The 13,655-nt window shown below is 36.6% G+C and overlaps 1 protein-coding gene and 1 pseudogene across 1 annotated transcript; both read right to left on the bottom strand.

The window, feature by feature from the left end:
* Positions 1–566: 566 nt before the first annotated feature.
* Positions 567–7,049, bottom strand: LOC113732059 (phragmoplastin DRP1E). Its single transcript, XM_027257660.2, has 15 exons — positions 6,706–7,049; positions 6,305–6,368; positions 6,059–6,166; positions 5,732–5,833; positions 4,995–5,045; positions 4,841–4,902; positions 4,147–4,237; positions 3,970–4,034; positions 3,340–3,534; positions 3,132–3,251; positions 2,983–3,053; positions 1,801–2,026; positions 1,660–1,710; positions 1,177–1,563; positions 567–1,009 (listed from the first exon to the last, which is right to left on the bottom strand). The coding sequence occupies exons 1-15, from the start codon at positions 6,844–6,846 to the stop codon at positions 881–883; spliced, it is 1,863 nt and encodes a 620-aa protein (XP_027113461.1). The 5' UTR covers positions 6,847–7,049; the 3' UTR covers positions 567–880.
* Positions 7,050–8,864: 1,815 nt separating this feature from the next.
* Positions 8,865–11,242, bottom strand: LOC113732058 (uncharacterized; annotated as a pseudogene).
* Positions 11,243–13,655: the final 2,413 nt, after the last annotated feature.

Raw genomic sequence — 13,655 nt, 5'->3', positions numbered from 1 at the left:
CACTTGATATGGCAGTAACAACACTAGAAGAGTTGAATTATTTTTTTCTTCGACGACAGTCAATAATAGCCTACTCTATACTTGCTTCTACTCCTATTTTAACCTATTTTAAGGAGTCTAACTGAGCCAATAAAATAGCCTGCTCTACACTTGCTTCTACTCCTATTTTAACCTATTTTAAAGAGGAGTCTAACTGAGCCAATAAAAGAACCGACAGGGACTGAACCATTGTTGGATCAGACGAATATACTAAATATCCATCTGAATTTTTAGAGAATCACGTAATATGACAATTGATGAAAGGCAAAATTTAAACCCCTACCTCCCACCCCACCAAGCCCTTAACCACCAGCCCAAACGCCGGAAGAGTTGAATTAGCAATTAATTCAGTCTACCATTGAGGATATTTGTCTTAGCAGCTGGTGCTTTTTCTTTGTCCCTCTCTGCAGTCTTGCCAAAACTCAAATAAAAAAGCACAACAATAAATTAACAGGGTACAATCAATGCTAGATGGAATTAATGGTATCCATATCCATACTATATAAGTTGTTTTCGATCATTATAGATATGTCAAGCAATTTCTTTCATACTTCTCTTTTGAATAATTCAAACCATAACATATATACCGAAAGTAGTTCAACGAAAGCAAGACTACAGATCCGACAAGCAGATGTGGAATACCAGCTTGTATTCACACTAATGTAGGTAACATGGTAAAACAAACAAAACCTACTAATCCAGCAAACCATAGTCTAAGAATAAATTGTTCCACCAAAAAGAATTATCAGCTGTCAAATGACCCAACAATCAGTAGTCTGAACCGCGCATCCAGTTGTATTATATTACAAAACATCTCCAACATGCATCATCGCTCTCATCATCATCTAGCCCATGACACAGAATCAATTTCATCCCTGGCTTTCTTGTACAATTCAAGCCTTTTTGCACATTCCACTCTCCTCTCCATCAATGCTGGATCTTCATCCAATAAATCCGCAAGCTGCTTACCCTGCAATATCACAAACCCAGTCAAGTGCCATAACCCATATCGAAAATAGCTCAAGATTTGTAAAGCTTGTTGGTTAAGTAATCAAGCTACACTCTGCCACAAATCACCCAAATAAACTTTGAGCTATGGGTTCCACATAGAAATTCTCTAGGGATGAGTCAACAAACCTCTCTCTTTCCAATTTGTGTGTAGAAGTGATTTAACAGACATTGCTTTGCTTCTTTAACTTGACAATAAACCACAGCCTTTGGAATAGTATTCTTGAGTGTCTCGGACACCATACTGATGTAAGATGATACATTTGATCCAATCCTCCTAAAATGACCTTCCGCATAGCGATCGATATTTGTGGCGGCAGCTGCATTAGCCCCAGCTACATTACCTGCCTTTTCCACTTCCTGAGGAAGTCTCCTGAAGAAATCCACAGTCAAGTATGAAGATTCCATGTCCACCAGTCTGACTACAGTCTTCTTGCTTTCCTCTCGGAACCTCTCCAACGCCTCACTGGCTGCTGCAGCTATTGTGGATTGCAAACTTGGAAATCGTTTCAACTCCTGTCCCACCATAATTCAAAGGTCGAAGGCAACCCAAATTAACCACATAAGCTAGACGAAAAAGGGCACTCAGAATGAAATGTATATCGTTCTAACCTGGCATTCTCCAACTGACCTCCTCACAAGTTCCTTGAGGACAAAGTGAACCTAGAAAATGTTTTCTTGGAGAGTTAAGACGCTAGAAGAGATTTCAGAGAGACGATGCAAAAGTCTACAAGCATCAAGAGATTAACTTACAGCATCCACAGAAGCTTCAGCTGGGCCTCTGAAATAGTTTAAAGCTCCCTCAATCAGCCGTCGATAACCTTGCTCAGGGGCAATCAAGTGTGGTTGGTAACCATCAGCCTCTGAGACAACTTTCCTAACATTTTGTATCGATAGATGTCGGTCAAAAGGCAGCTTTTTCAATGCGGCAGGGAGCTTGTTGTCAAAAACTGCATAAATCTGATCTCCTCCTGGTCGGCTGTAAAAGTGAATAAAAAAATTAAGAACAGAAACACTATAAAAACACAAAAAAAACGTAGACGGTGAAAACTTTTCTACCATAAGGAATTAAATCAAAATTCCCGAAGACCATTGATAACACACAAATATAATCATTAATTAGCCTTATATATTAACATTCACCAAAAACAAAAAACCCAAACAAACAAATCTCGTGTTAATGCTTACAGCCTAAAATCACTTAAACGTACTTATCATTGAAGCAAGCTGACTGATAAAATGAAGTCCATAGCAGTCATAAAGTGGACAACAGAGTTAATCCCGAAACATTTCTTCTCTAAGTTAGAAATTATAGAGCAATATCAACATGAAATCAAGAAAGAAAGAAAAATAAAACAGAGTTAATGCACGGATAGCAACCTGGCTGCTGCTAATCCTAACCAGCCAATTTTATGACCTTACGGGTCTGGGGACACTCATTTGAGCTGTTTAATTAGTAATAGGGTTTGCTACAACAAATAGACTAACCCATATCAAGTGAAAAGCTCTCAAACTTGTCATCAAAAAAACAATGAGTTGCAAAGAAGTAAATTAGCTTGGTGCCAATATCCAGCAATTATTATTTGCACCATCCAAGTATGACTGTTCGAAGGTCCTTAGCCACTTCCAAACACAAAACATTTACCACTCACATTCCAATGATAGAAAGCTTTCAAAGTGTAATGAAGTGCCTACCACAACGTCATGCTATGAGTGTTGACAACACACAGTTAGTCCAACAAATTACATTAATGCACTGTAAGTTAGCTAACAGTCACTTCAAAATAGGAAAAGCAAGAACATGAAATCTCTCACAAGCTAGTTAACAAGTAACAGAACCTGAATAGCATGAAAACAAGATAGGAAAGAAGATGATAACTCATCTCTGATACTACCAGAAATCAAAATTAAATGAAAGAAAGAAAAATTCCATACCCTCCCTCCAGATGCTCCTTAAATATCTTGTCAAAAGCACGGCAAAGTTCCAAGATAGTGTACAACTGAGCCTGAAATCACAAGGTTGCAGTCAGGACAAGATCAGTAGTTCCTTTATTCAAAACTAAAGATGGGTGAAAGAATCTCACCCCAGCATCAACAGCTATGGGCCTTCCAAGGTGGTCCATCTCAGATTCAAGTTCCTCAATGCTTTTATTAATCAATGACGTGATGCTTGGTATTCTTGCCTTGATTACAGACTCCAGATGCTGAAATGGAAATACTTACTGATATGGTTCCGTTTACCATGAAAATGACAAGACATACTGCTATGCAAATATAACTCAAAGTCTATACCCTTGAAAGAAGTTTTGCAAGATATTCAGAACCCATTTTACTGGCCAGATGCCCATAATCAGGACTTGTAGCAAAATATTCACGCTCCCTTCTTCTTGCTGCAATCATATCCACATTTTTGTTGATATCAGCTTGTGATCGGTTTACAATACCCACCCAAGGTTGTTGTAAGCGGTAAGATCTTCCCTCAAGAACCTTTGGAAAGATAAGGACAGCAATTCAGTTTATGGGACATGAAATCAGGTGCTTCAAAAATGTTTTGAACATAAAATAATTAGCTGAACCTTTGGAAAAATAAGGACAGCAATTCAGTTTATAGGGCATGAAACCAGGTGCTTCAAAAATGTTTTGAACATAAATAATTAGCTGAATTAAAAGACTAATAAATGGGGACAAGTGCATTAAACTTGCAATTACTCATATTATGACAAACTCACTGATGACTTTTAATAACCAAATTCTAAGTTTTATATAGTCAAAATGGCAAAAATGACGAACATGTAGTGAAAAAATCTACAAATTTTGAATTAGCATAAGAAAATCAGTTCAGACTTTACAAAGTCTTCAAGACCTTGTTCATGTGTTAAGAAAGAGATATAATTCATGTGTTAAGTAGGAGAGAGTACTAACATCCAATGCATTGGTTCCTTTATCCATCAAATCAAGCTTTGTCAACACCCCAAATGTCCGCTCACCTGTACAAATTTCCAAAGGTACAGGATAAGATATAGGAACAAATACAGATATCTGATGTAATAGCTCCAGAGACTGAAAATCTGTATAACATAATTGCCATGATAAGAATACCTTGCGGGTCCACCTCCCTTGCAAGTTTTATAGCGTCTGATGTTGCTATATCTTGATTGGCAGGAGATATAGCCAGGATGACGCAGTTAGGCTGCACATGACATCAACAAAAATTTATGATGAAATAGGTCAAGTGCATGGAAAACTTCAAACCAAGTACCATCTACACGTTATTCTCATAGCAGTGGCAGCACATAAATTCTTTTAAGAAGTAAAATGAATCAGATGAATGCAAATGTTCAAACTGAGTTTTAAAACAAAATTTAATTTCGACAAGTTTGTGTAAAAAAAGGGACAGCAAATGGAAGTACATGTGTTTAAACTAAGTTATAAACTGAAACAAAACAACATTCCCCGAGTTTCAAATGAAATGTCAACCAAGCCTTTGACTTCCTGAAACAATCCCATTACATGCCACAAAAGACAATATCCCACCAGTATTACTGAAGCATTTGTAATTCTTTAGCTAATGTTTGAGGGAAGTGAAAATTCAGGAATTGAATTCATAACACTATTTGGACTTCGATTGCGTCGTCAACCAATGACCTCTCTTCCTGTTCAAGCAAATCATGACGAAGCTAAAGAAGAAAAGTTGTCAAGGCTAGATTCTATTTCTATTGCAGCAAGCAAAATCACTAAAATCAACTTTTCCTATTCAGATTTTACACTGTAAAGAACAAAATTGATTAATTACCTTTTCAACATATGTTCGAACCATGTTCTCTATGTCTTGTACTATACTTTCAGGTTGCCCCTCTGCAAAAAATAACCAAGATTGGTATAGAAATAAAAATGACATCAAAAAGATCCAATAAATCATAAAAATCAAATCAATACGTTAAACATACCAACTGCAACTTTCGTCAAACCGGGTAGATCAATCAGAGTAAGGTTGACAACTGCCAAGACAAAGGAACCACACCATACCATCAAGAAAAAGATAGACGAAGTGGTTTATTAAAGCAAATAACTTAAAAGGGAGAAAACAAGAGAAAGAAAAATGTACATTAGGTTACTCTTATGGTTCTTTATTGCAACAATTATTAAAACATGAAATCAACCACTAATACTAATTTAATATGACAAATAAGACTGACATTAAAACACAGGTCTAATTGTGAACTATGATCAATCCAAAGAGCAGTCACATTATTAATCTTGAATCTCATCAAGAATTTTAAGTTTTCCCTCAGAATTTATTTTTTGAAGTTCTAACAAGTTACAAAAGCATAGCGATTCTCATGCTAGCATCTGAAACAAATCTAAGTTGGCGAACTCCGCCAAACAATGCATTTGGGACCAAGGCAAGAAACACAAAATCAATTCAAGAGATGAAAAATATACTCCTAATTAAAATAAAAAGGAGATTTAGCTACACTAATTCCAATACTACTCCTGCAAAGTCCCTCAGAATTAGAAGAAAATGCTAAGAAGCAACAAAGACACGTAAATTTCAAATCATGATATCTATATAAACCTAATATGAAAAGCATTTGGAAGCCTAACAAATTATTTGGTCCAAAAATTTCACAATCTTGTGAAAAATAAAAGAAATTTGCTTAAGTAAAATAATAATAAAACATACCATATGGGGAATAGATACTTAGGTGGATTGGAACATTAGAAATTTGCTTTGTCTTCCCTGTAATTCTATCAGTTTCATCTTGAATTTCCTTGCGAACCACAGCTGGGGAAAAAATGATAATAGAAGTCACATATACACACCGGGAAGCGTTGAATGAATACCAAGCTAGCAATCTATTGCCGTTATTTGAGCTAAACAAGACCAGAATCTCACATAATTATGAACATCTCTTTACACGTATAGAAGGCATTTCACTGGACTGTTCGAGAGAAGACAGCCCAAGTGGATAATAAATTAAAAGACCACCCAAGAGAATGATAAACATACAAAAATCAGTAAACCGTCTGCGTGGCAAATGCCCAAATTCAGCATACTCCTGCTGTCCATCCTCTGTCTTCTGTAGTTGCAGAACCAAAGGTCGCCTTGTAACAATACCTGTAACATAACGAGTCCTTCCCCGTCAAAGAAATATCTCAAGAACATCCCTTACTTCCAAAAATAACAACTTGACAAAGAATAACTAACAAACATACACGCACGCACAAAAGCTAATAAGAAAATATCAGAATTTACCAGATCCTCGAGGAAGAAAATCCCTGCCCACAATACTTTCCAAAACAGATGACTTTCCAGAACTCTGCAATTTCCCCCAAAGGCCAATGTCAAAATCATAAGCAATAACATATTACCAGCAGCAAACTGAAATAACATCCGATCAAAAATAATCTTCTATCTTAACTCAAATTAAACAAACTAACCAACTAGCAAAAACCATTTCCAAAAAAAAGTCCAGTCTACACAATCATATCTCCTAGATCTGCTACTTTCTCTCCGGAAAAATCATTACTTTCAAGCATTATACACCATTTTCACGAAGACTTGGTGCTTCTTTTTTCATTTCACTTCGAACTGCATAAGAAACGAAATTGAGCGCTAAATATAGCGGCAAAATGAAAGCGGGGAGGAAAGAGGACCTGGCCACCGACGACGGCAACAGAGGGAAGAGCGTCCCAGAGAGAAGAGAAAGCATTATCGCCGCCTCCGTAGTCACCAAGGGCAGTACAAGCCCTTTGAATCCTGTTCACCAAACCAATCAAGCTCTCCATAGTCGCCATAGCTTCCGAGCCCACTTCTTTGTTTCAATTGATCGGAGAAGTAACTAAAGTATCCAAAAGCTCAGATCTTCAAAAATAATCAATTAAATCAAAGAATTTGTTCTAAGAATCTAGCTTAATAATTAAGCAACAACCAGCATCAAGAATTGTTGGGGGCCTGAGCAAGAGAAACGAAAGAAGAGGGGCGAGTTGAAAAGAACGCGAAATGAAACAACGTTTGAGGAAGCAGTAGTAGTACCAGTTGAAACAAAGACTTGAAGTTGGACTGGTTAAAACTTAAAAATATGCTACTGGAGTATATGAATTGAAATTTCAAGTATTTTTAATTTAAGAGTTAAAAAAAAAGAAATATAAATTTGTTACTGTTAGGCCGAGGGATGAAATGTCCAAATGGGATATTTGTGCGCCGGGTGCTATTTTTGTCCTTTCAACCCAAAATTGAAGGAGCAAAACATACACTCTTCGTCCCAATTATTTGGTTTTGTTTTGGGAATTCAACTTTTTAAAAATAATTATTTGATTGTAATATTTATGCTTTTTTTTTTCAATTTTATCCCTATAAATTCAAATTTTGAATTTGAACGGTAACATGTATATGATTAGAAGAAGAGGAAAGAACTATTTTGAAAAAAAAAAACTAAAAAATGTTTTGATTTTTTCGATAGAACAAATATTTTGAAACATTTCAAAATGAAAAGTAGAACACTTTTAATGAAACGAAGGAAATAATAGACTAGGAAAATGCTGCATTCTTTTTGGGTACGATACCTATATGCTTTTTTTAGTTTATTTATATCTTGTCACATCATTTAGGAATAGTAATAATTTAAACTTTTAAAATAATTTAACGGTTGATAACTCTTATTCTATATCTAACGATTAATTTAATATCATCGGTACACTACAGTACCTTAAATAGATTTTAGAACTCCCCAATAAATTATTAATTGAGTGGCCTTTTTATTAAGGGGGGAAAAAAGGGTGGTCCAGTTTCGTTCAGTTCTGCTTTTTTTCTTTTATTTAAAGTTTTTTTAATCAAATGTTTGAAATTTTGAAATTTGAAATATTGTCGATAGCACCGTTGGAGGTGAGATGTGGATATGATAATGCAACTAAAGTAATGCTTCCAAAAGAATGCCGAGAAGGGCTGTGGAAGTGGACGTTGGGGAAATAAAGGTGGTGTCAGCTGTGATGGTGGGAGGGCCAATGGAATCATGGATGTCGAGCACTGCTACTTGTGAATGTTCATCGTTGGACTTGTGCCCAGATGTCGGTCTTAGTTCTTCAATTTCTTCTTAAAGTCTCATTTGAACCCTCAATTTACATTGACAAGAACAACTTCCACCTTGAAATGTAACAATCAACATAACTAAAAGAAGTGAATGATGCATCAAAGCTTGAGAGCTAAGATGAGATTCATGGTGTGCCCAAGACCATAAAATAAAGCAGAGGATTCAGATTCTTGAATTGCATCAATTGGCGTAGAGGTACAAGAGCCTAAAAAATTTTGGCACTTCTTGCTGTCTTCTGACTAGAAAACGCAGTCCAGGCGTGGTTTTCAAGACGAATGCAGGCCAATCTTTTTTGACGTAATCATGCAAGAGGCCCCCTTTTCATTCATCATCTATAGCATGCCGGAAGCTCTTTGCTTGTCTGCTTCATAATGTTACAATTTCTACTAGAGCAAATTACCCCATTAGTCATTATACTTTTGAAATGAATTTATATAATTTTGGTCACTCAACTTTTAAAGCATAAGGCTATCCATTCAACTTCCAAACGTGTATATTTTGAACTATTGTATCTGTTTTTACTGTTAAATCTGCCAAATATAAGAACTCGTACAAATCACAAGACATAATCGAAAGGTAAATTTGATTAATGAAAACAGATGAAATGACTTAAAATATGCACATTCGAGAGTTGAGTGGGCAACTTTATACTCTTAAAAGTGATCGTAAGTGTGCCGTTTCAAAAGTTTAGTGAATAACCGAGTAACATCTTATTCTGCCATGGTCTCTGCCAACATTAAGCTATTAATATTTGCAATGCCCCTGGGTTTAACTTGGGCATTGAAACATTTACCAAATCATATAATACAGAATTCTTCCTGTACACTAATCGTTTATGTACAAGAAAATAAATTTAAAGTATACATGTTGTATTCTCCCCAACCAAAATTAAACATCTTGAATGAATTAGCGCATGAAACTCCCGAATGACCCCAGAAAGATTCTCTAATTTTTGGTATATTCCTATCGTCTCCGGATGAGATTTGTCACTATACACAAACTGAGAAATACAGCCATTTATCCAATCCAACTGCATGCCAATTCTTTCTTCAACTTTTGATCTTCTAAGAATTCTCTAACATGTGCTGCATTCTTCCACATTCCTCTGGCGGCATATGTATTTGATAGAAGTACATGCATTCCAACATTTTGACGTTCAAGGCTTGAAAGTTTTTTAGCAACGATATCAGCTAGTTCAAAATTTTCGTGGACTCTGCAAGAGCTGAGTAATGTTTCCCAAGCATAGACTGGGAGGTTAAGAGGCAATTGTTTCACAAGTTCATATGCTTCCACCACCAAGCCCGATCTACTGAGGAGATCAACCATAACAGCATAATGCTCTGGTTTTGGAATCAGCTTCCACCTCTGCATTGAATTGAAATATTTCCAGCCTTGACCAACGAGACCAGAATGAGCACACGCAATCAATAGTCCCAAAAAAGTCACAGAATCTGGTTCACATCCAGCTTTAATCATCAAAGACAAAAGACTAAAGGCTTCTGCAGCGGAACCATGATATGCCTGCGAGACAATCATAGCATTCCACACTACAGTGTCATGAACTTTTGTCCTGTCAAACACTGAAGTAGCATCCTCTATTAGACCACATCTAGAGTACATGGATATCAATGCACTCACTACCATCGTATCAATTTCGAAACCTGTCTTGATCAGATAAGTATGCACTAATCTACCCCAAATTTCTAGAGCAAGAGTACCACAGATTGAAAGCACAACAGTAAATGTCCCCTGATCAGGCTTAAAACCTTCTTGCAACATCTGAACATACAAAATCAAAGCTTCCTTGCTTTCATATCCGGAAATGATTATATTCCAAGTGGTTTTATCTCTTTTAGGCATCTCCATAAAAAATTTGTGTGCACTAACCATATCACCTTGTTTCACATATCCTTCAAGTATCAAGTTCCATGATACTATATCCTTTCTAGGCATCTTGACAAATAGGTCTAGAGCATCTTGAAACCTGTTACTCCGAATGTATCCTCCAATCATCGAGTTCCATGCAATGATATCCCAATAAGCCATTTCATTGAATAATTTCTCAGCTTCATCTATCTGATTGGCATCCAAGTATCCCTGAATCATCGCAGTCCAAGCCACTACATCTTTCTGAGGCATCTCATCAAACAATTGCCTACCTCTCTCCACCTCCCCAGCTCTCATCAAACTCCTAATCATATTAGTCCATGAAGCCACATCTTTCTCAACCATTGTCCTAAACAACTCAGACGAATCCTCTACATAACCCAGTTCAGCATATCCTGCCAACATAGTATTATAAACCAACAAATTTTTCTCCGGTGCTTCAACAAACAACCTCCTAGCTTCATTCACATCCCCATACTTAAAATAACCTTCAATCATAGTCGCCCACGACACACTATTCTTCGCTGGCATTACATCAAACAATGCTCTACCTTCCTCTATCCTCCCGTTACTCAAATATCCTGAAATCATTGAATTCCAACATACCACATTCTTATCACCAACTTCATCAAACAGCTTCCTCGCCTCGTCTAAATTTCCCATTTTCGCATACCCACTAAGCATGGCTGTATAAGACACCACATTTTTCCGTGGCATTGTGTTAAAAACTTGACGGGCCTCTCCAATCATTCCATTTCGGATAAATCCAGAAACCATACAGTTCCAAGTCACCACATTCTTGTGGGACATTTCATCAAACATATGGCGAGCACCTCCTATGTTACCTTGCTTAAAGCATCTGGTGATTCTTGAGTTCCATTCGAATAATGGGCTTGCACTGGAACTCAAACCACGAACCAAGCATTGATGTTTAACACATTTGAAACTAATTGATCGAGCCAACTTGTATTCTAAATACATAAAAGTATCAGACTATGCTTAATCTTGCAACAAAATTTAGCAAGAAGCATGCATGATAGTCGCAAGTCCGTTACTTAGCACAGACTGAGCAAGAGATTGGGCGGGCCGACAAAATCACATGAAATGGGGCGTTGTGTTTGGATTGGGCGGCTCTAGCAGGCAATAAAGTTAAAAGACTGGAATGAGTAGGCCTCAAGGCATGTCTTAGGCCCACCTCCCAATTGGTATTGAACCCTTTGCTAATTGTGAAACGAATCAGATGCCGCGGAAATGTCAGACCAATAAATTCTTTATCATATCTTTGCTCTCTCTTAAGATTAGATTCTAATCTAGAACGATTTGGATCTACATGGGTGCAACTTCATTCACCATGAATGAATCCATTGTAAGTTTGTGATCTTGTCAAAGATAGTCCAATATAGCCACTGGCCATTTGGTTCGGTGGTCATCACCATTAAAGGTGATGCTGGAGGTCAGGGGTTCAATCCCTGCCTCCCACAAATTTGCCACAATTTGTGGCGGTCTTAATTGACCTTCATCGATGGAGTCTGTACTCACATCGAACCCCCTCCCCTTCCCCTTAGATTAGGCTAGATTAGGTTATAGGACATCTATCGTTTCGACAAAAAAAAAAAAAAAAAAAAAGATAGTCCAATATGTACTAAAGAAAAAAAAAAATTCGTAAAGGTAATGTGTATGATAAATCTCGTACATATTAAAATATTCGTCTTGTTGAAGCGAACACGTCTTATATCATGTCCTTCACGGTTGTATATTTAAAATCTTCCTATTTAGAGAAGTTCGTTATTTAGAAAAACCCTCTGTCCCATGTCTATTTTCTATTTTATCAAAATTGAAATTTTCAATGATTCTATCTATTATTCTTTATCTCGTAAATGGGATAATCTAATTATTTATTAATTTTTCTATGAATTTCTGAATGCTAACTATATTTGGTACTAATAAATTTGAGTCAAAATCAATAGAATTAAGTCTCTCAACGTTAATATAGGTTAGGTTGAAATTAAAAGGAGGAACTGTTTAATCTAGACTTCTTTAAATTTGTGCCTAATTAGTTTATATTTGCAATCAGAATTCCCTTTTTCATTTATGTTATATCCTATTATTTCCATAGAATCCTTTATGGTTAGACACACACCTCTTCTATTATATGCTTTACAAGTGGACACGCAGAATAATCATATCAAAATACGTGGTGAGCGACAATTAGCTTATACATTACCAACCACGAATCCATAATACAATAATTTTGAATTTGAATTAATTTAGGTGCCTTAATTTTTTTTAATCAACGTCGTTAGATTACATGAAACTTTGTAATTGTAATGTGATAATCCAAATTGTAGTTACAAGTAAAAGCATGAACCCGTGAACACAGTAGTTTAAACAAAGACGATATTTACCTCATCCATTTACACAACTATGAATTGGACGGCACTACTGAAAATGCAGGCAAGATTAGATATTTTTCTGATAAGCACGGACCTCAAACTCTAAATATCTACATTGGACTATCAACCTTTCAAAGCCCGAATTCTGCTCCTGATCTGACACCCCTTTCAAGCCCTGGCTTCCATGGTGTTTGAGAAAAAAAAACAAGCTAGTAAATCATAGGGAATAACAAGATTATACATGAGAATATGCAGTAGACAGGACCATGCATAGGCATAGCCATAAGATCCCCCTTGATGCTGGGCGAGGCGGAGCTCTTATGATGATGACCACGGCCATGACCTCCTACAACAACCGGGATAAATCTATTCCTCTTTCCACTACCGCCCCCTCCGCGGCTACCACCACGGCTGCCTCCACCTCGACCACCGCCACCGCCACCGCGGTGGCTAATTGCTTCTAATGCAACGGTTGAATCCAGCATGATGAGGATCGTAACCAGCAGTAATACGAGTACGATTGCCAGCCGGACACTCTTCATCATCTTCTCCCAGGCCCAGAAAAGAACCAAGTGTTCTGTTCTACATGTATAATAATTCTTCTGCAGAATCTCTACTTATTTGAGCATTTGTGAAAGTTTATATAAAAATGGAAGGGATTACCTTTCCTCTGCCAGCCATAGCCCCCACTCCACCGCCATACCCCGATAGCCCAGCCCAGCCCAGCCCACAGGAAACCGTGAAGTATATATCTTCGGTATTTGCCTCCAGTATTAATCTCCAAGTGTATGAATTCTAGGAAAGTAAAGTATCAATACATGTATTTGAGCTCGATTAAAAAAAATCACAATATAAAAGTAAGTAACTTTACAGAATGGTGTTGGAGTTTTTTTTTTTTTTTGAATAAATCTTATACACACAGACAATATATACACTATTACTGTTTCATTCATGACATGTGTACAAAAGTTAAGTTTCAAATTTTATACACTATCAGTGTAAGAAAAATTAATCTTTTTTTTTTCCAAAAGTTCAACTATGAAAAATATTTATTCAAAAAAAATGTTAAAAATAAATTCTTTTTGTAGCATTATTATTTATTATTTAATTCTGTTCCGATCTCAGCTTCTTGTTTCTGATTTAACCTGGTGCTACTCTACTCCCTTTCTTTTCTGTCTAGTCAAGAATCTCGTAATCTGTAATTTTGCGTTTGTCAAATAAGGATCCTTGATTTTTA

The sequence above is a fragment of the Coffea arabica genome, chromosome 2e, assembly GCF_036785885.1.
Source record: "Coffea arabica cultivar ET-39 chromosome 2e, Coffea Arabica ET-39 HiFi, whole genome shotgun sequence".
Lineage (NCBI taxonomy): Eukaryota > Viridiplantae > Streptophyta > Magnoliopsida > Gentianales > Rubiaceae > Coffea > Coffea arabica.
Note: the sequence above shows the minus strand (reverse complement) of the source record. Positions and strands in the feature narration are given on the sequence as shown.

Bases quoted from the DNA above. Each gene is read 5' to 3' on its own strand.
- LOC113732059 (XM_027257660.2), bottom strand. From the start codon at position 6,846: ATGGCGACTATGGAGAGCTTGATTGGTTTGGTGAACAGGATTCAAAGG. The intron at 2,027-2,982 runs GTATGGAATTTT...TCACTTTTACAG, and splicing joins AAGGAGCATCTGGAGGGAGG to CCGACCAGGAGGAGATCAGA. The intron at 1,010-1,176 runs GTTTGTTGACTC...GTGATATTGCAG, and splicing joins CACAAATTGGAAAGAGAGAG to GGTAAGCAGCTTGCGGATTT.